The sequence below is a fragment of the Thamnophis sirtalis genome, unplaced genomic scaffold (assembly GCF_051295495.1).
Source record: "Thamnophis sirtalis isolate CommonGarterSnake01/CBP01778 unplaced genomic scaffold, rThaSir2_p1.2 scaffold_6, whole genome shotgun sequence".
Classification (NCBI taxonomy): Eukaryota; Metazoa; Chordata; class Lepidosauria; order Squamata; family Natricidae; genus Thamnophis; species Thamnophis sirtalis.
The window spans coordinates 56,438,790-56,461,929 of record NW_028261386.1 but is presented as its reverse complement, the minus strand read 5'-3'; the positions used below and the strand labels follow the sequence as shown (position 1 = coordinate 56,461,929).

Here is a 23,140-nt window from a genome sequence, read left to right as displayed (position 1 = left end):
ATTAAAAATGAGGTAATTACATATGCCAAAGGTTACTGGTTTGAAAAACAGTAACCTTTGTATTGCAGGAAAAGGATTTATATTATTTGTAGTTCATTGGTTGGGGTGGGGTGGGGGACAGCTCTGTGGAAAAGCTGCCAGTTGTATGAGATTAGTAACAGAGTTTCTTTAAATCTTTTAATTACTATTTTCTTAGTAATACAATAACTAAATCCAGTCACCATTTAAGGTTTGAAATATGATTACTTTTAATCAGTATTTCTGAACAGCAGGCAAACTGCCACATAGAATTTGTCACATAATCAGAACTTGATATACTTTTTAAAAAATTAAAAATATACATTAAATACTTTTCAACACAATTTCTTAACAGTGCCATCCTATATATGTCTCTCAGAATTAAATTCCATTGGGCTAAATGGGGTTTAGCTAAATTATATAGGATTGGCCTTTATTTATCTGACAGCCATTTGAATTGCTTTTATACTGTGTAGTCTCAAAGAGGCTCAGTAAAATTTTAATAATCAAAATCTACAATAAGACACAACAGTATGAAATACTCCTCTTCAGGGCTCTAGCCAGGGTTCCAGATAGTCATTGATATACAGTACCTATTTGACCTCTTCATCTGCACAGCTTAGCTTTATGTGACTGCTAAATATGTTCTCCATTCAAAGTTCTCATTGCAATATTCTTCCCCTTCTTTCTTTCTCCACACACTCTTTATTTCTAATATTGCATGTTTTATCATTGTATCAATTTTCTGGCCAATTCACGATCAATAAAATGGAAGTAAATTGTATCAAAACCCACATTACATATAATGTAATAATCCCGAGTCAAAAGAAGATTATTTGAAATGTGTTTTGTAGGATTCTTGAAGGCATTTGGATTCTCTTGTTTTTGAATTATCCCAACTATATTTATTTTTCAATAGAAGAAAATATATGTACTTCAGGGTTGAACTGTGGAGTCCTTGGTGCTCTCTGAGTTTGGTTTTGCTTGCAGACATTTCATTGGCCAACTAGGTAACATGTATGCTGAGAGTAAGTGTGGGATTTGCTCTCTGTTTATATACAATAGTTTGCCCTGCCAGTGTTGGTCTAGATGTGGTTTTCTAACTAGTAGTTCCTTGATTAGTGTATTGTGTTCTGCTTGATTATTTGTCTGGTGTTAATCCCTGTTTATCTGGGAGTTGCCTGCTGGAGAGGACCTGTTCTGCATTTTTGTGTTGTTGTTTCTTTCTGAGATTTTTTATGTCTCTTTTGAATGGTGGTTTATTTCTATGTGTTTATTGATGCTTATTTTTGTCACTATATATATCTTACTGGATATGATTTAATTTTATCTAATTAAAAACTGGCTCACAATATAGAAAAGAACAAAAATAAATACAAAGAAGATTGGGATGTAATCATTTGACACAAAAACATGTGCAAAAATACCTAATTAGGGGATCCATCTAGCGTAACCCAGGCCTGGGAGAACAACTAGGTTTCCAACATCTTTGGGAATGTCAAGGATTGGAGCCTCATAGATTTTGGGAGGGATTGCATGCCAAAAGACAGGTATCATAACTGAGATATTAAATTTATGTATACTGAGTAATATGAAGATTATATAAGAGTTCTATTTCCCCTAAAATAAATCATCAACTTGTTTCACTATTATTGCACTGAGTTCTGCTAGATTAAATCTAATAGTGACTGTAGCTGTAGACACAGGGAGGTCTAATGAACACTTTAGTTAAAGTGAATATTCCAAACAATTTAATGCATTTGAGAACAAGGGGAAAATCTCTCTTTATTTCTTACAATGGACAAGTTCATTATTTATTTCTATATGATCAGAATTAAGAGTCCAAATAATAATTTGGGGCCCCTCTTTTCTATAGATATCCCTGTTATTAATACCACTAGACATTTCTACAAAATACATTTCCATATACACTTCTGTACTCCCCTTGAGGTAACTTGAAAATTCTTATTCTCTGCCATTTGTTTGATATTTCTTTCCATTCATCTACTTACTTACTACAACAGCTGCATCTTATTTTCATGATCCCATGTCTCTTTGCTTCATTTTAACTCATGCTTTCATTTGAGCTTACTTTAGTTATTCAGCAAAGACAATATTACTAACCACATTTTTTAATAAAAAATATTTCTGCTGAAGTTTTGCATACCAGGTGGATTTTGAAAAAATAATACAAAAGGCCTACAAGCCCCAAACAGGATATTAATAGCAGGTGAAGATACCTGTGATTCATTCTTTATTATTTCTTCCCATCAGTCTCCTTCACTGATATGTAAGAGAACAAGTATTAAATCAGTAGTCGGTCAAACCAAATTGAAATATATCAGTTTCTCAAAGCAAAGCAGACCAAAAGAGGGAATTTAAGGAGATGAAGGAGTGGGTCTACATATTAAAAAACTGAAGATGGGGAAAAAAAATGAAGAACTAAGATAGAAATGTAAGAAGAACTAATGTGTTCCCATTTTCCTTTAAAGGTTTCCCAATTATTTATGATAACTGAAAATATTGTGACATCTGTAGACAAAAGACTAAGTTTTATGTAGTGCTACAACAAGTTTCTAGTCAATGAATTTGCACTTCTTCAGTACTGTTGCTATTAATATAACAAATGGAATGATGCAATTGTACTATGTGGTAGTAGTGGCATTATATATAAATGAGGAACATGTATTAAATAAAGAATGAATTGGTGTACATTCTTACTGACTTATTAAGTAACCCTATTTCTAGGATTCTTGTTTTAAATGAAAGTTTGGAACAATCATTTATCTTCCCTTTTACACTCAGCTTCAATTAAAGCATTAATTGATTTTTTTTTGCACAGAATAACAAGAACAGATGTTTACCTTAAAGAAATTAAATAATTTAATTAATTAAAATTATTTGGACTGATTTTTTTCCACTTCTGGAAGGTTTAATCCAATTAATGGAATAAATTTCATGTTCTTACTTACTTACTTAATAACAAATTAAAGAACAAGATATGAATTTTTAAACAGTTATTTTAGGGGTGGGGATCATGTGGCCTGGATTTGTCCAGTTTTATGCTTTTGTCTAGAATGCATTTCCAAAAATATTAAGTTACATTTTGAGCACTGTGAAGAACTTTACTTTTTTCATATCTTATTATTTAATATAATTTTTATTAAAGAAACTTTTAATAAGTTTAAAATAATGAAAATATTTAAAAGAAAGAAGTTAAGGAAGAATACAAAATAAGTAAGAAAGAAAATAGAAAATAAAAATTATAAAGTAGCTTCCAGGATTTTTGACAATGGTATAAAGGACTTTTTAAATCTATTCTTTAAGGTTACATCATAATTTCTTTCCTTCAATGTTACTTTGTGTCCAAAGTTCTTAGCCCATTTTATCATATAGTCTTTCACTTGTTTTATTTCTGTTTCAATTTCAACATAAGTTTATTGCAATTACATGTTCATCATTTCTACATTGTTCAACTTCACCTGTTCATTGTTCAAATTCTGTCTTCTGCTGCTCCATTCCATATATTCAATTTTCTACCTTTAATCTTTCTCTTATCTGTACATATGAAAACTATAAAAAACTAAATCCCTTGGGGGCCAGTTGCTGTCTCAATTTCATCTTATATTTTCCATGTCCTTCTTCTAAGAACTCTAGATAAGTTAATCATTTTTCTTTACCAGCAATCTTTTTTTTTCTATAAATGCTTCTTGTGTTGAGATCAATAAGGCATTTTGGGGCACACTCTGGGTTTAATATCTGTTCCATATTCTCAAAATGCACTACTAATTTGAAGATTCTTAAAATCCACATTAATCTTAACATTATTATACCATAGAAAACTATGCCACCTGAACCACAGATTAGGCCCTTCTAATTCTGGTGTTTTTAGCAAAATCAACTGATTATTAGATGTTTATTCCCAAACTCCGTAGAACTCTGTAAACATAATAAAGATGAGACACAAACAAAAAAGCAAACAGAATGGTGCCGTTTTGGCCAGCAACCACATTCTCCTTTTATGCTGGGAAGTATAAGGGGAATAGAATGTCAATTTATTTTAAGGAATGAGCATGCAGAGATAGGTAAAATTGATTGAAATCCCAAGCCATGAAAAATGGATGAAATGTATTCTAACATGCTAGAATGGAAAGAGTACCTTCCCCAGTACTCTTGCCCCGATTAAAATAAAGAATTTAGTAGATATTAGTGGACTTGGTGAAAAGCACTGCTGCTCTTTGACATAATTAGACATTCTAGAACTGTAAAGCATTGAAGAACTAAACATCACAAACATTACAAGGACTGAGCCTTGTCTGAATGAATGAATGAATGAATGAATGAATGAATGAATGAATGCTTGTATGTATACACAAAAGGTTATAGATCATTGAAACATTAATATTGTCTTCATTTTCTTTGCATCTAATGATTCCCTCTCTATAGGTATAACTTTTGCCAAGATTGTAAGACCTTTGGTAATATACTGTAGGTTATGCTACTGACATTGCTCATTAGCCCTTCCCACAGTTTCCATTTAGGATTAGGTGTGGATGATAACTTCTTTTAATTTCTGGGAAACAAATGCATGATTTTCAAAAGTTCCCCTTTCAGAGAGTACTTTTTAGTTTAGATTTAAAACAGTAATCCACATGTACCACTTACCATTTATATTATTACATGATTTTAGACAAGTCTCAACTTCAGTTCTCATTATAATGATTAAGATCAATTTTCAGATACACAGCAACATATTCAGGGTACCAATACATACTCAAAATTCATTTTTTCTTCTCTTGTACAATGGTAGAAAAAATATTCATCTTGCAATAATATATTTTGGTGACTGCAACTTAGTTGTAGATTTAGCACTTGTGAATTCTACTCTATGATCCCTTTGCAAAGTTGGGAGAACAACTAATATATCCAACTATGATCACCTCATTTCAGGTATCATGGCATACCACTGTATATCATGGAAAGTGGCTACATTTTTTTCCATAGCTCTGGTATGAAACAATCATTGCTCCAGTGGAAAATCAGAATGTTAAAATATTTGTGGCAGAATTTTAAAATAGAGTCAACCACTGTCTGTCATGACTATTACAAATCATCAAGACTGTAATATGGATTCCACATTGTGTCAAGTGGCTCACCAAAAGGTCCTCTGATGGCCTTTGTGGTAAAGAATATCATATTATTAAGAGTTGGCTAGCAAACATAAAATAATACTGATATGATCTGGGCTTCGTTGAGCATACTAGAATAGCCAGGAATGCTTGATGGAATTCAAAACAAAAATACAAGGAACGTAAATATCTAGCTTCAAGCACAGATGGGTATAATTCCTATTTGCTGGTTTTTCCAGTATAAATTCTACCAAGGAAGTAGTCATATATGATTTGATTTATGGCATTCTATACAGTCATGTGACAAACAAGTCATACTGTTTCTATTGTCCAACTAGCATAATCAGAGTTAAGAGGTAGAATTCTGAAATAGAAAACTAATATATATATATACATTGGATGTGTATTGCTAGAAATAACAGAATGGACTGAAATTGAAGAAACAAGCTTATTAAACAAACAGGAAAATTAATGTAAGTGATAAAATATTGCTAATCGATAGAATAGGGAAAAAAATCTATTTAACTAATTCCAGTGGCAGGTATAATTTTTAGTCAGTGTAATATGCAATATAATTTGGATACTAAAACAAGGGGGGGGAGGGAGAAGGAAATATTCATACTTACTGATTTGATTTCTTACATCATTTACTTTTTGTCCCAAAGATTTGGCTTCAGCAAACCTGATAAAAGCAAACGAGTTTAGAATTACTAATGCATAGTACAACTAGTCAACATTTCTATACTATTTTCAGTTGTGGTTTGCCTGCACATTAAGTTAAAGCTGAATCTATGGAAATGAATCACATAAGACTGACAAAGTGGCAAGTTTGTATTTTGTACTGAAAATGTGTGTGTTTATGCATACACACTGTTACTATTACACGCTCTGTTACTTTTAACAGTAACATTATCTCTGTTAACAGAGATAAAGTTATCTTTTTCACTCTGCATTCTGATATTGTTAAAATTATTCAGCATCCTCATTCACTAAATCAAATGCTTTGATTGGGTATTTTGCTAATGTTATTTCTTTAAAACAAATATTCTGAGGAAGAAGGAAGGAAGGAAGAAAAGAAGGAAGGAAGGAAGGAAATAATCAATCAAATATCCTATGCCAGAGATAAGAAATAATAGTAATAATGATTATGCTTATATCCCATAGTGCTTTACAGCATTCTCAGAACAATTTACAATGTAGAAGCATTATTTGCATATTGGCCCAACAATCTGGGGCCTCATTTTACTGACCTTGGAAGGATGGAAGGCTGACTCAACCTTGAAGTACCTTAAACCTTAACCTTAAAGTATGATTTAGTCCAAGTCCTACTCTTTTTCAGCCCCCCCCTTTTGAAAGCAATATTAATATTTGATATTTTTTTTCTTAGAACAAAACAAAGAAGAAACATGTTTAATTTTGCTAGCCACCCAAGTCACATATTGAGATAGGCGGTCATATACATTAATTAATTAAATAAACAAACCAACAAACATCTGTGTTAAACCAACAGGTGCTAATCTCTCCATGGTCTAAAAAAAGTGGTATCTCTCAGATCAGGAAGTGAATGAATTCAGACTTTGCTGGTAAGAATGTCCTACATGACATCACTTCTACTAGTTACATTTGGTTTCTAGGTGCTTTCTAAATAACAATAACTCTGTATCTATGAGTTAAAGAAGGCGATATGTCTTTGAAGATAAATCTGACTTATATTTGTGTGGACAGAGCTATATTGTTTTCTTGTCAGTTATACAGAAGTGATCTACCATTGCCTTCTTCTGGAATGTGTTTTGATTTCCCGTCTAGCCTATAGCACTGGGATTTCCTGGTGGCCTAGCATGCAAGCATTAACAAGGTCTGATTCTTTTTTCACCATCAGCCATTATTTGCTACATTGCTACCACTGCTGTGACTAGCTCTGCTTTTATAACCTCTCAGGTATCATGATGCTTTAATTCTATTAATAAAGTTGTAATAATTAACGAGAGGAGATCCCATGGACAAAATCCTGAGGACAAATGGAATGTAGGGAAGTTGGGAACTTCTCAAAACCCAGATGCTGAAGGTATAAATGCACACTATTCTGAAAAGGAAAAATGGGAGGGAACCAGGGAAAACCCTCTCTATGATTAGCTTTTTTCAGTTTTAACTGAATTTAGAATCCAAAGCGTAAATAGAAAATGGGGTGGGTGGGAACAGTCACCAAAGAGTTTTGGCAGCAGATGGAACTAACGCTTGCTTAAAGATGGCAAGTAGGACCAGCAATTCCATCCCTAAGGAACATGTTTGTAAGATGCGGTTTTAAAATGCAACATCATGTGACTGCAGTTGTGACAGTCCCAGTTGTTGTTCTTAGAATCCTGCTTGGTTGCAGTGTCCCATGGCCACGTGATTGCTGCTTGCAACCTCCTGCCAGCTTCTCCAGTGACTTTGCTTATCAAAAGCTGGTAGTGAAAGTCACAAATGGCGATCAGATGATTCCAAGATGCTGCAACATTGTAACTGCAGACCAGTTGCCAAAGTGTCAGAAGTGCAATCATGTGCCTGCAGGACACTGAGACAGCTGCAATTACAAGGACCCATTTTCAGTCGTCATTCAGCACTGTATTGTTTTCATTAGTTTGATTTTTTTAATATTTAATTTTAATCCCATTTTTTCACTATGCTCATTGACTTTTATTACCAGACCTTGAAGATATTTTGCATTTTAGTTATTAAATAGTATTATTAGCATAACACAAATTATTATCCTCCAATTTTAAAATCATGCCCATCTTCTTCCAATCCAGCTTCCCTTCATATTGAGCATGTAGGATAGGTAAATAAAGGAAGAATATATTTAGCAGACATTTCATAGGACTTTAGTGCAACTTTAATAGTACCATTGAGTGAGAAGTTGTTGAACTGTATACCATATTGTGATGATTGAGATCTGAAATTTCCTAAAACATTTTGATGTGTTTATTAAACGGTTTTAGGCAATTTCAGATCTCAATCATCACAATATGTTTTAACACATAGTAGTTAACCGATATGCTACTTGTAATTTGCCTCACCTGCATCTGCATATCCAAAGTATTTTTTTCTCATTCTCTTTCCTTCAGGACATCCCCCCCCCAATTTAAATCCTACCTTAGTCTAGCCACTCTATGTGTCTGATAAAGTGAGCTCTACTCATGAAAGCTTATACCTAGTGATAATATTTGTTAGTTGTAAAAAGGTGTTACAAGAGACCATATTTTACTCTTCACCCCAAGAGCTAAGAAGTAGGTAGGTAACACTTGGCTAATATGAATGAGTTTACATCTTCAAGAACAAAGTAGCTACATGCAAGAGTCTTAAGGGAGGTCGAGAATGTCATCTTGCAGCCCTTTTGGTGATCTTTAAGAAATCATGCTTAATGTTAGGAACTGGAGTATGGTAAATGTTGTTCCTATCTTCACAAAATGGGAAAAAAGAAGACTCAGGTAACTAGAGACTCTTTTACTGCTACCCTGATTTACTACTAGGGAAAACATTGCCACAGATTTTAACCAGTCAGTTGGTGAGTATTTAGAAAAGAATGCATTGCTTGGCAGGAGTCAGCATGATTCAGTCAAAAATAAATCATGCCAAACTAACCTGATCTTCTTTTTTGATAGTGTGACCAGTTTAGTTGACCACAAAAATGTTGTGGACACAGCATATTTTGACTTTAGCAAAGCATTCAACAATGTTTCCCATTACATTCTTGGTAGAGAAGATCGCGAAATATGTGCTTAACTATTCTATCATTAGGTGGATAAGTGCGGATTGAATCCAGTATTAACGGCTTGAGAGGTATGATGAGATGTATCACAGGTCTTTATTTTAGGCTTTGCACTATTTAACAAATTAATAAATTTATGTTAAGTTTATGAATTCTGCATAGACATAAAAATAGAGGAAACAGGAAGCATCTTGAAGGACAGTATCAAGATTTTGCGACAAATAAAAACTCCTATTATTTGGATAAGAAAAATCAAGTATAAATATTGAGACAGCAGATGAGGGATCATATTTGGTAGCAGCATATGCAGAAAAGATCTGCATATCTTGATAGATCACAAGTTTGACACAGAAGAAAAAAGGAAAGGAAAGGAAAGGAGAAATGAAAGGAGAAAGTGAAGCACCAGTGAAGTACAGCATCAACAAAGATCAAAAGATGCCACTAGTGATTTCAAAATATTACATCCATTTCTAGGATTGCGTTTTAGGAAGGTCATTAACAAACTGGAGCAGGACCAAAAAGAGATTAACCAAGGTAGGAGGTTTGGAAAGATAATTCTAGGACAAAGGTTTATAGGTACTGGTATATTCAGCTTGGAGAAGAGATGATTGAGGGAAACACCATATCTACATTCAAGTAATTGAAGGGGTATCATGTAGAAAATGGGGATAGAATTATTCTAGAAGACGAGACAAGAAATAATTGGACAAGAAATTAAGGGACAAATATAAAAAAATTACTTGGGCCCTTGAAAACATTTCCCAATAACAAGAGCTGTTCAACAATAGAACAGATTGTACCATGAGTATGATGGACTCTATTTTGCTGAATGTATTTAAACAGAAGCTTGGTAACAACTGTCAGCAATGCTATTATAGTGGTTTCTTGCACTAATCTCTGAGATGTCTTTCAATCCTTACACGATTCTATGAAACTACATATAGAATATGTTTGTGAAAACTATTTGTGGATTTCAATTGACTCAGAATCCAATGAATCATCTGTTGCAAAAAGCACATTACATAAATGCTTAGTTGTAATGATAATCTGTTCATTTTCAACCCCAATTCAGTTTTAAAAGGCTTGAATAGGTTGCGGTCATGCAGCTTAGGAAACCTGTTGACATAAAACAAGTCTAAATAATCTTGCATCTAAATTATTATGTGTTTTATGTAGGCAACCTTTGAAGATGGTTTGGAAGCTCTAGCTGGTACAGAATGCTACCACTAAATTACTGGCCAGCATGCAATGCAAGAGTCATATTACACCTACTCTATGATTTGTATAGCCTGCCTATTTACTGCTAAACCTATTTGATGATTTTGATGTTGATTTGGAAGATGCAATGTTGTTTGGGTTCAAAGATTGTGAAATTTCTTCCCCAGTTTGTCATAACTGAGCCTTGGAGCTACTTGGAAGGGAATCTCTTTGTTGTTTGTTAATGGGCAATTCCAAGGAGGTAGTTACTCAACAGCTTCCAAAATAGGCTAGGCATCTTTATATCCAATTCCTGTTTTATCCAAACTGGTTATTTTATTTTGGTTTTGCAGATGACTTGTGTCTATGATTTTACAGTACTTGATCATTATTTTTATTTGTTACCAAGAAAAAAGGACCAGGGTTTCACTCTGTGTGTGTTCCTTGGTTAACAACCATTCATTTTGTGAGTATTTGAAGTTATGGCAGTGCTGAACAAAGGGTCTTGGGACCAGTCCCCAAAGTTATGACTACTGTAGTATCCCCAGAGCTGCATGGTAAGAATTTGGGCATGTAGCAACCCACCTGCACTTATGATTGCAGGAGCGCTTCAGCTCCCCCACCTGGCCACATGTTTTCTATTCCAGGTCACACATGGTGGGTTCCTCACAAGAAGGTGAAATTGGGGAAGTTGGCCTCATATGGCCAGCAGCTGTCTCATGAAGGGGCAGGCTGAACATGCCTCCTTGGCATTGGGAGCAAGGAGGCAGTCTAGGACATCTAGTCTAGTCTAGTCTAGTCTAGTACATCTAGGATGGCAGGGTGCAAGCAGCAGGACCTTTGGAGTACAGGAAGTTGAGTGCAGCTGTGGTTGAGATTGGATTGAAATAGCTGTGGTTTACTGGGTGGCTGCAGCTTTACACCATGCTGCGATGCTGAGCCAGGTTGAGCATCTGGGGCTTCCTGGGCAGCTATGGCTTTGTGCTGTGAAACAGGAGCTTCTTGCAATCCCAGATATGCATGCCAAGAAGCTCCTGAGTCACAGCATGGCTAGTAGCCCCAGAGCAATGCCGTTCTGGGGCTGCTTGCCACTTCCTTAAGGCAAGGGCCAGGATGGCCAAAAGGCAAGGAATTGGGGAGGGAGAATAGGCAATTGGGAAAAGTTGAAGGGGGGACAGTCCCCTACTTTGGAAAAAATGAAGCTCAGGACTGGGAGAGAAATGTCTCATGGTTTTATACAGTAAATTATTTTCGTTTTTGTTGTTTGTTCTCTCTACAGCAAAATAAAATTTGCAGCAAACTAAATTGCAATGACTGGAATGAAGATGCCAAACTTTACTGCCAGGATCTTGGAGTTATGGTGCTTTAAAATTTCATCCTTTAAAGGTGTCTACAACTTTGTTTATCACATGAACATCTGAATAACCAAGTGACCTAATTGCATGGATTGCAATTTATATACATGAAGTTTCCAACACCCACTTTTTGTGACTTTGAACAAGTACAAAATATTATACAGTAATTTGCTCTTTCCGGAGTTAAAACTGTGCTATCAATTTCTAGTATTTTTTATTCTAAATTTCACCGACATGATCTTGTTGCATGTTGCTCAGCATTGAGACATTTGTACAGGTAACAGATATGTGAAGATAACTATCAACAATATTCACAGGTTATAATATGTATTAAAATTGAACAGCATGGTAGCCTAGCGTGAAGACTCCCACTCGAAAGGTTGGGAGTTCAATCCTAAGTATCAGCAGATGTTTCTCACCTAGGGTGCAAAGAAAAAAAATCTGCTACAAACTCCATGTGATGCCAGGAAAGGCATCTGGCCAGTAAACGCTCAGCTCTATCCAGTTGCTGCAACTCTACCCCAAATTAAGGGATTACAAGGTTGTTAAAAAGGGAGTTAATATGTATTAAAATTCTTTACCCTGAACATACTTTTCCAAAATACTTTTAAAAATACTTTTTAAAAGCATAATAAAAAGTATTTACCAAGAGTTATAACCAAATAACCACTATTAGACAAACTGTCTCCAGCAAATGGACCCGAATAGAGCATGTAACATGTTCCACAATGTCCCTAAGAATGGATATTGAGCCTGATTTCTGATCACTGATGATGGGTTTTTGATCCATAATATTTTAGTGTTTCCCTAATCAATAATCTATTAGACTACGCAGAACCGCTATTTTACCTTTTGCATTTAAGTGATCTGGCTATTTTACTACTGAATAAACATTATAATGACAGACTCTGCCTGAACTATCAAAGATATTTAACAACTCTTTGTCAGCCTGTAGAATTATTGAGATTATATATGTCTATGGAGATTCAGTAATCCAGGTCATGGTTGTCCCAAAAGTGCTTTCCCCACCCCGCCATAGAGGCAACTGGACTTTCTGGTTTTTCTCTGAAGATCTTTCGCTTCTCATCCAAGAAGCTTCTTCAGCTCTTCAACTTTTCTTCAGAGCTAAAAAAACATCTTCAAAGAAAACCCAGGAAGTCCAGTTACCTCTTGGGGAAAAAAAGCACTTTTGGGATTGAAATATTAACTTTGGAAAAACATATATAATGCTTGTTCTTTTATAAATAATAGAAAGCACCCTAAAGGATAAAAAGAAAAAGAAAACTTTATTCCAATATTCAAGAATATCTTTGGAATGAACTCATATTGTTATGATTTTTGTGGCTAGGATAAGTTCCTTGTCATGAATTTTTTATGGTTACTCATATATGTACAATCAGCCTTATTATCAACGATATGATTAAATGATTATCTGGGCAAGGATTTGTCTATGATGAAGAATTGGAAAAAAACTATATGTTCCATTTTGTTTAACAAAAGTGGATATTGAACAAAGTAAAAAAAAACAACCACTCAGCTTCATAAGAGGCATACATTAGGTAACTATGTTCTTTCAATTATTGACTTTTTATTGATTCTTACTGAGCACAATAGTGAAACAGGAAAAAGGGGTATATGATGATCATGTAAAACTTAGGTGGTCACCCCGGAGCTGCAGATTCACTACAATCCCTCAAAGGATATAAAAACTCTCATCTTGTTCAATCATGATTTGGCAATCTCTTGCTATCCTAAGAATTATTCAATCATTTCTGTTGAATATTTGTACATACTTTGTGCACTGCTAAAATTGACTCAAGATATTAAAATTTAGGCCACAAAAATCTATTACCGAATTGAATAGTTAACATGAAAACATGTTTCCCTCACTCAGTAAACATTATTTAGAATAAATACTTAATTTGACTCAGGAATGAATGATAAATGTTGGCACCTTTTATTGTATATTTACTTGTGGTGCACTATGATCTGGAGCCTATAAACTGTTGGGGAATGTTTGCAGATTGATGAAATTTATGTCAGAAACTTGGGTTGGATCCCTTTTTGATCCTTTTCAATCCCATGATTTTATGGTTAAAAATACTGACAAGTTGGAAACAATTTAGAAATGGATGAGAAGGAAAAATAAGGTGCCTGAGGAAGTAATGTTAGTGTGGTTGCATGGAGAAGATGGTGCCACCCTACCACAGAAAACTTAACAAAAATCTATAAAAAGCAGTTCTCTGGACATCTTTAAGTAGTGCAAAGCATGAATTATGCCACTGGTTTATGGAAAAATGAATGCAACCATTTCAACTAGGGATATGGGAAAAGCCAAAAAATAAAAATCATACAGTAAAAAAAAGTAATTTTGAATCAAAATTCCAGCAGAAAATGAAACAGATAGCAATCCTACCACATATATATTACTGGCATAACAAAGATTTACATTTAGGGGAGAGTTTTGTTAACTCTGAAATGTGTTGTATATATAATCTTACCTAGCAATTTGAATAGTGGCTTGGTCACTGAGTTTTTTTATAAGTGGTGGTTCAGCAGTTACATTCCAAATTACAGAGTAGATCTGAGAAGAGTTTGTTTTAAACAAGTGTGATGTATCTAAAGTTCCCAATGTCATTTGCTAATAGGTTTTCACATACAACAAAGCACTTCTTGTGCTCTTTGTATTCTAACATATGCAGCGGTTACTATAAATACAGCAAATAATGCTATCCTATGCATGTTTACCCAGTACACATCCTAATTTGATTTATCCCATGTGGATGCTAGGATTTAGGCCAAAGATCAAATTTAAATCCTAGCTTTTATTTTATATTGGATTCATTAAAATGGATATCTATTCTGCAAAATTTAGAAAGATTGCACAGTATTAAAAAAAACTTAAGTGAAATGTGTATTAAACAGGAAAAACTGTTTTCTGCTAAGATTAAAATGATATTTTTCAGATGTCCATCTATACCAGTGGTTCCCAACATGGAGGTGACGCCCCACAGGGGGCAATTTGATTTTTAATGGGGGAAATTTGAACTTTGTTTAGGCTTCTTCCATGTGAATAGACTTCAACTTTTGAGTAAAGTAAGAATTATATGTCACGGGGGAGGAGGATCAGGATTTTAGAAATGTTTAGGTGGGGCATGGGCAAAAAAAGTTTGGGAATCACTGATTTAGATACCTAAATATTTGGTTTCCGCTATGCTAGGATATCTGCAAGAAGTAAAAACTATTGTCAGGCGAGAGTACACCAACTGAGTTAGGAAAATTTTGAAATCTAAATTGAATGGTGGAAATACAATCAAGGCCATAAATACCTGGGCAATACCAGTTATAAGATACACAGGTGGTATAGTTAATTGGACACAAGCTGATTTGGACATTTTGGACCGAAAAACCAGGAAACTAATGACAATGCACTACAGTTTACAACCACATGGTGATACTGATAGACTCTACCTGCCCCGAAAATCAGGTGGCAGAGGATTATTACAAGTGAAGCAAACAGTTGAGGAAGAAAAACATGCACTGGCTGATTATTTAAAAGAAAGTCAAGAACATCTATTAATCGAAGTAAAGAACAAAAATCTACTGAAGGCCCAACAGACGAAACAAGAATACAGAAAAGATGTGATAAAATCAAGAATGGAGAGTTGGCAGAACAAAGCACTGCATGGCCAATTTCTGGAAAAAATAAAAGATAAAGTGAACAGTGAACAAACTTGGTTATGGTTAACAACAGGTACATTAAAGAAAGAAACAGAGTCACTAATCCTGGCTGCGCAAGAACAAGCTATCCGCACAAATGCCATTAAGGCCAAAATCGAAAAATCCTCTGATGATGCCAAATGCAGACTTTGCAAAGAAGCTGATTAAACTGTTGATCACATACTCAGCTGCTGTAAAAAAATCACGCAGACTGATTATAAATTGTGGCACAATTCAGTAGCACAAATGATCCATTGGAATTTGTGCAAAAATTATAATATTAAAACAGCAACAAACTGGTGGGAACATCAGCCTGAAAAAGTCACCGAAAATCAGATGGTCAAGATCTTGTGGGATTTCCGTATACAAATGGACAAAATACTGGCGCATAATACACCAGCCATCACACTGGTTGAGAAAAATAAGGTCACAATCATAGACATCGCAATATCAGGGGATAGCAGGGTTGCTGAGAAGGAACATGAAAAAATCGGAAAATACCAGGACTTAAAAATCGAAATTCAACGACTATGGCACAAACCAGCAGTGGTAATTCCAGTGGTAATTGGCACACTGGGTGCTATTCCCAAAGCACTGGAATTACATTTAAAACAGTTAAAAATTGACAAAATCACCATCAGTCAAATGCAAAAAGCCGCACTGCTTGGATCTGCAAGCATATTACGAAAATACGTTATGACATCCTAGGCCCCTGGGTGGGGCCCAACTAGTAACCAATGCCAAATCCGGCGAAACAACTGGCCACTATGATACAATTGTATAATAATAATAATATTGGAAGAACAAATAGGACCGAAAGCTAAAGTATTTCTATTTAAAATTTAACTAAAAGTACAATTGCATAGCATTTATCACTTTGGCTAAAGATAATGACTGATCATTTGTGTGATAATTCTTAAGAAGAAAGGTTGGAAGATGGCAGCAGAATAACTAATACAGTAATGGAGGGAATAACCAGGAAGAGAAAAATCAAAAACAGATAACACAAGACAGCTAAAGGAATCTAAAGTTTGAGAGGACTATGAAAAACTTTTTTAAAAAAATGCTTCAGTTTATCTCCAGAATCCTAATATTTCTCCTTGCATTTGGTGAATTCTGAAGTTCTGCCACGTTTAGTAGGCCTAGCACATGTGGAAAATTTGACAGGCAATCTTACTGGAGTGTGATTAAACTTCCTTAAAGACTATCAATTGAATGTTTTTAATATATCCTAGGTTAAGCTCCCTGAATCATTTTAACTATTGTACTATTATTAAAATATTTTTATTTATACAGGAGAGTTGGAAAACTGGAGAAAAACAAGTTCTTAATAACTGCTTTATTGTTCTTTAACTGGAATTCTACATTTACTGTTCCTTTCTCCAAAACCCTAAAATATTTTGCAGAGCTTCAAGATGAATGACTTGAATTTCATTTCGCTTCATTAATAGCAGAACATGCTCAAAGCCCTATATCCTATTACCATATCATGGAAATTCCCTAAGACATCACTATGAAGTTTCTGCTACATCAGATTTCCCATACACATAACATTTAAATATTTATACAGTATATTCCGTTTTGCTACATAACTGACTGCAGCTGAATGTTATATGGTATGGTCTTAGGTTATGAAGAAATTAATAACCATAGATTTGTGTAGCATATTTTCATTTTCAAAATTGTATAGCATATTTTTCTTTTATTCATAGTTTCCACAATTACATTAGCCAATTGGCAAATAAATTCTTCACACATATCCATATTTATGACATAAGTTTTTATTTGTGAATTGAGCCATAAAATGTGTATCTACTTTTATTTATAAAAAGCCACTAAGCGATAAAATATGTTTTTACGTTTGTTTCTACACATGTTTTATGCATTCAAAACTAATTATATGAATACATTTTCCAGGATTCTTTTTATTATAGATATTTTGGTGTCTCTGCTTATCAGATCAATTTGTAAGATCTTCTAGAACTGAATAAAACTAAAGATTCTACACTGCTACTCTGTCACTTAATTCACCAATTTGTGGAATGTTTTCCACAGAGATGTAGTTTACAGTAATCTCTATCCTAAACAATGTCCCTGAGGTGTATACACTTCTTGCCTTTTGGTACAGTCTGTGCAGTTAGTATACTTATTTACTTAAACCATCTTCATATTATAATTAATTTATCTCTCCCAGCCAGAGGTATCTATTTTTGCCTACAAAAACTTTGAGTTTTATGGTTGAGTGTAAATCTTACCTTTGTTTAAGGAGTTGTTTATTGTCTTCAATAGTTATGCTATCTACATAATCTCTTTTGAAAATTTCAAAGGCTTCTTGGCGTCCAAGTGACATTTCTTTTCCCACTCCTGTTCAAGGAATACATCAAAATGGATTGATTTGTAGAAATAATATTTGAAAGTAAAAATAGTTCAAGTGGAGTTCAACTCTTACTAATAAACAGACTACTTGGCGATTGCAGAAATAGTTTGTCAATGCATTCTTTTGGAAGATTTTTGCCTTCCCTTTTTGAAAACAACTCAGGTGATTCCCCTATCCATGTTCAAAGCAATGTACTGTACCAATAAGTTCAAAATGATGCTTGTGAGCAGAGAGGATCACTTATGAAACATTTATTTCTGAATTTTTTAAAGCAATTACCTATTTTTTCAGATTTTCATAGCTGCTTTAACAGATGATCCCATCTCTCTCTGCATATGTACACATGCACAGCTGCTTTATTTCATTTTATTTTTCTGATGAAGCAAACTGGCTGTGCAAGGACAGACATGTAGAGACAGTAAGGAAAACATTCTGGAAAAGTTATGGCTGCTTCACTTGGCTCCATATATACTGAAGCACCTCTTTCAGAAGTTACATAGTCCCACTAATCCGGGCCAAGCACTTTTAGTTTCCAAGATCAGTCAAGATAAGCTAAGAGTTACTCAAGATTAATTAGAATTTCTGAGAAAATATACAATTTGGACTAAGTGAAAAAATTCTATGAAAATGAAAATCTTGCTAATTTACTTCTACTGTTGGCCAATTTTTCCCCCCTCCCAAACCACTCTGGATCCTGTCTGTCTTTTTTGGAATCAGCACAGCAACCACTTTCATACTAAATTAATCAATTTCTGTAGTATATGGAAACTTAAGTGTCATTTATAGATTCAATGGTATATCTAAAATGACAGAATCATGTTTATTTCATGTCATCTGAAGATTCATGAGTCCAAATGTTTCTTCTTAAACAGCTATTAATGTCTCCCTAATTAGAATCTGACGGTCAAAACTCAAAGCAATTTTTCTTTTCCAAAATTACTGATATTTTCAGGAAGGATTTTTTTCCAAACATTTTTCTTTGTTTTACTATTTTGGTTTTCAGTATCATACTATAAAATATATCATTGGTAACAAATGAAGAAACAAGGGTAGTTACCTCAGCTCCAAGTTCCCATTAGTTTATATGGTTAGGATACTGGAGCCATGTCAACTTTTATTCAGTTGGGAACAAAACCATTTTGAAGAATTTGAACTCAATAGTTAGAGGGGGACTTTTTGTTCTGAACTTGAAACAAAACATATTTTCTATTTTCATACAAATCCCTATTAAATATGCATTTTACAAGATGCCTGCAGAAACCATTACTGAATTGAGCCAACAAAGAGACAAAAGCAATGGGCTTATTTAACACTTTAATGAATAATATACTAAGAGCAAAAATATGCTATTTTAGGTATTGGTTTGGGGCTTCCTTATATGCACTGTACACATTTTTACAGTTGATTACCTGGCTGAAAAAACAAAACATATCTCGCATGTTTTACATATGAACAGCATTAAATTATGCTGTATGATGTCTATTCTATATCAAGAAGTAATAGAAAATGGTAATTTTTTGTTTTAATTAGCTTAGCCAGATTTCAGGGTGTTGAAAATTTGCATAATGGTTTTATTAATGATTTATGGAAAATAACATAACTATGTAGGTAATATTTTAAGATACAAACCACAACAATTATATCAAAAAAAATGTTAAATCAACAATTTACTCCAATTGTGATATAGAGACCTGAATTCCTACAATTTATACTTAACATAAGAACTCTCTAGATCAGGGGTCACCAACCTTTCGGACCTCAGGGGCCACTAAATTCATAATTTTAATCTGGCAAACCATTACCTTGTTTCCCTGAAAATAAAATCTCCCCGGATAATAAGCTCAATCAGCCTTTTGAGCAAATGCACTAAAATAAGACCTCCCCCCAAAAATTGCCCTCCCTGAAAATATTGCAACACAGCAGCATCCATGAGGTAACCACACTCGCCTCTTCCTGCATCCCAAAAATAATAAGACCTCCCCGAAAATAAGGCGAAGTGCTTATTTTGGGAGTCAAAAGAAAATAAGACCCTGTCTTTTGGGGGGGGAAACATGGTAATATGATCTACCTAATGACCAGCTGGGTAGGTGTGGCAAAGGGGTCATGTGACTGGTTGGGCATGGCCAACTTCATGACACTCATGTCAAGGGGCTCCTTGCCAACCTCTAGTCACCACTCCTCGCCTGCCCACTTGGGCTTCTTAGCGCCCCAACAGGAAGCAGTTGCTGGAGCTAAGCAGCCACCAATAGAAGGAGAGGGCAAAACAACTGGCTCAGTTCAAATTGGATCTGACCGAGAAAGAGGCTCAGCAGAAGCACCTCACTGAGGACTACGAGCATAGGCTTTCCAAGCAAAGAGAAGACCTGTAGGATTGCAAGTTCTGTTAACCAGTAACACTTATCTTTTGTTCCTCCTAAATCTCTGTGAAATCAAGTGAACAGCATTATTATAAAAACTTATTTTAGTCAGAATAGAACGTTTCGTCACTGTTCTTTATGCAGAAAAAGAATTCTTGGAAAGAGGTTTTTGGACATCAATGCATCTTAAATATATTCTTTTCCTATGAGTATTAAGATTTCATATGTTATCAACTGTAAACTCTTCAAGCTATAGTAGTAAGAAAAATAATTAGTAATATTGTAAAGACGGAAGGAATCTAGAGTAGGAATAAATTATTGCTACTACTAAAAACTCTGAAGGATTCTGAGGAAGCTATTGGTATGTTTGTAAATGATTAAAAAATTCTCACCTTATAATGGTATGTGTGTATATTTTGTGTCCTGTATTACCATGTGCATCTGTGTGTGTGTGTGTGCGTGCGTGCATTCGTGTGCATGAATATGGGCATTCTTGTGCGTGCATGGATAAGCATTCAATATAAACAGCTAAATAAAATTTGCATGAAATATTTTGTCTTATAATAACTCGACTTTCTGCAAGAGTTTTTCTGGTATTGTCTTCTCCATTTGCTGAGAAAAGGGAATGGTAAAGTTTCAGAGATAGATAAAACTAAACCACAAAAAATACAGATTTAAAAAGGAAAGGATCCATATTAATCCCACTCCTCTTAAAGGTTTCAGAACACTTTATTATAAGGGACATATACAAAGATCTGGTTACTTACATTGGGCACAGTTTTGAATCTACCACAAAACTTCAAAGAGAAAAGGGATTCAATGTATTGCATCTTTGGCACTGTACTGTAACCTCTGCCATTATCCATCTATATGCTACTAAAACTCTCGTATCTGTAATTTTAACTGGGTGAAATGGTGCATCATAGGGTAAAATGTTTAGAACCAAAATACTTCAGAGGGGCTAATTACAGAATGCATCCAAAATCCCTGCATCTGTGAAATTGAAATTGGCAAATTTTGTAAACACTTTTATGACATAAAATTGTCATAAAACATGTATAACATAATACAAAATGTCATAAATCATTTCCTATGATCTACTCCTGATGTTTGACTGTGCTATACAGTTAAACATGGACTATTTTCAAAGCAGATGCAGCTCTGAATGTGACCCTAATTTTTAAGAACTTTTCAAGTAAAGGCAGTATATTAAAAGTGCTGCCACTGTTGAATGCATTAAGGTAATCTGGTAAAACCAATTTTGTTGTATTTAAGTACAATGACAATAAAGATTATACTTAAAGAAATATCTCTGAAATGTAGGCCAAGGGGTCCTGGGTTGTCTAGTTCACATGTGTTTATAATTTCACATATGACATAATTTCACATAATTTTAGAGGTAAGAAATAAGGATCTTCTAAGATAAGGTAGCTAGTAACATTACAGTCAAAATAACAGAAGAGGAAAATCTATTTATTATAGAAACCTAATTACAGAAATAAAACCCTATCTTTGACTTGCAGCATAATCAGAGTAAACAAGAATAAGAATAGTCTGTCTTGGCCAATTTTAGAATCTCAAGCAATGACTTCATGCGTATGGACACACACTTTAAAAGCCCCCAAATTAGTAGGTACAAAGAGGAAAGCTGGGCTGGATTAAAGCATGTCACAGTTGGCAGAAACTAGTAGGAATAGATAGAAGCAAATCTGAAGTCAAAGCCACAAGAACTTCATGAGCCCCACCCAGTGTTGCTACCACATCCAAACCCCCAAAAATGTTTATATTGTATCAGAAGTATCTCTCTCTCTCTCTCTCTCTCTCACACACACACACACACACACACACACACACACACACACTCACTCACACACACACACACACACACACAGACACACACGGAGGGAGGGAGGAAGGGAGGGGGAGATTTCTGATACAATATAAACATACTTGTATTATGTGTGTGAGAATGGTTTCTGCCTGTGAGATAGAATGACTGGTATATTCAGATGGGGAATGAATATCCATATAAATTAGATACTTTTTCTTTGAGGCAATTAATTTTAATAATATTAATTCAGTAAAAAATTGTCCTAGCGTGCTCATTTTTGGAGTGTGGATTCTGATACAAAGATAATCAATAAGCTAACACAGTTAATAAAACTTGTCTATCAACAGCTAGACAACAACGAGGTGTCCCTCAAACCCTTATTCATCCATAAAACTGGTTCTAGATTCATAACACATTGGTGTGACGGAAACTGCTGGAAGTTGAGAATTGAGAATTATAAACCCCCTTTTTGTCATCTATGTGTACAATTATTATTGTAAAACACAGTATGTTTAATGTTCATAAAAGCCATTTAAAAAATTCCTTGAATGAATCTTTGAACTGTACTTTAATATAGCAAATTTAAATAGCATATAATACTTTTACTGTAGGTCATACAACTTTGACTTATCATGTCCAAAGAGTCATGTGAACAAGCATGTATAATATTTCTTGAAAGTGGTTGTACAAAAAGCTGCCACTTTCATTATATGAGAAGAAAAGTATTAAAATCAAGAGAACCTGCTTATTTAGCAATTTATATGTACGACTGAACTGAAAGTAAAAACAAGGATCAATAAATGACTTTGGGGATTGGTAGATGTTTAAAAATGTGGAAATTATTAGTGTGATTGTTGGATGTTAGATAATATAAAAAACTGGTGTCTTCAGTTTTTTCAAAAGGTATTACCGGTAGTTTATGTAGATATTTCATGAGGCATAAATGTCATTAAGTAAATCAAATCAAAACCCATAAATATATCTCAAGGTGCCAAGGTGGCGCAGTGGTTAAATGCAGCACTGCAGGCTACTGCTAGATCAGCAGGTCAGCGGTTCAAATCTCACCGGCTCAGGGTTGACTCAGCCTTCCATCCTTCCGAGGTGGGTAAAATGAGGACCCAGATTGTTGGGGGCAATATGCTGACTCTCTGTAAACCGCTTAGAGAGGCCTGAAAGGCCTATGAAGCGGTATATAAGTCTACTGCTATTGCTATTGCTATTGCTCACTAATTTTTCAATATTACTGTAGAAAAACAATTGTCCTGCTTGACAAGCTAGATGAAACATGAAACGTTCTATGAGGTTCCATGAATTTTTTTAACTTTCTATTCTCTTTAAACTCATCTGGTCATTACAGAAAACTCTAAAAGAATGTTGCAGTTGAAGCAGATTACAGCAATTAATTAAA

General features: G+C 34.5%; 1 protein-coding gene across 2 annotated transcripts in view; it reads right to left on the bottom strand.

Annotated features, from left to right (window-relative positions):
* The window catches only part of KIF6 (kinesin family member 6), a 119,542-nt gene that overhangs the window by 46,223 nt on the left and 50,179 nt on the right, over window positions 1-23,140 (bottom strand). For both annotated transcript variants that reach the window (XM_087717912.1, XM_087717913.1), the window contains exons 14-15: window positions 17,423-17,531; window positions 5,774-5,829 (exon numbers count right to left, since the gene is read on the bottom strand). In XM_087717912.1, the coding sequence (XP_087574038.1) occupies window positions 5,774-5,829; window positions 17,423-17,531 (165 nt within the window). The remainder of the gene's footprint in view (window positions 1-5,773; window positions 5,830-17,422; window positions 17,532-23,140) is intronic.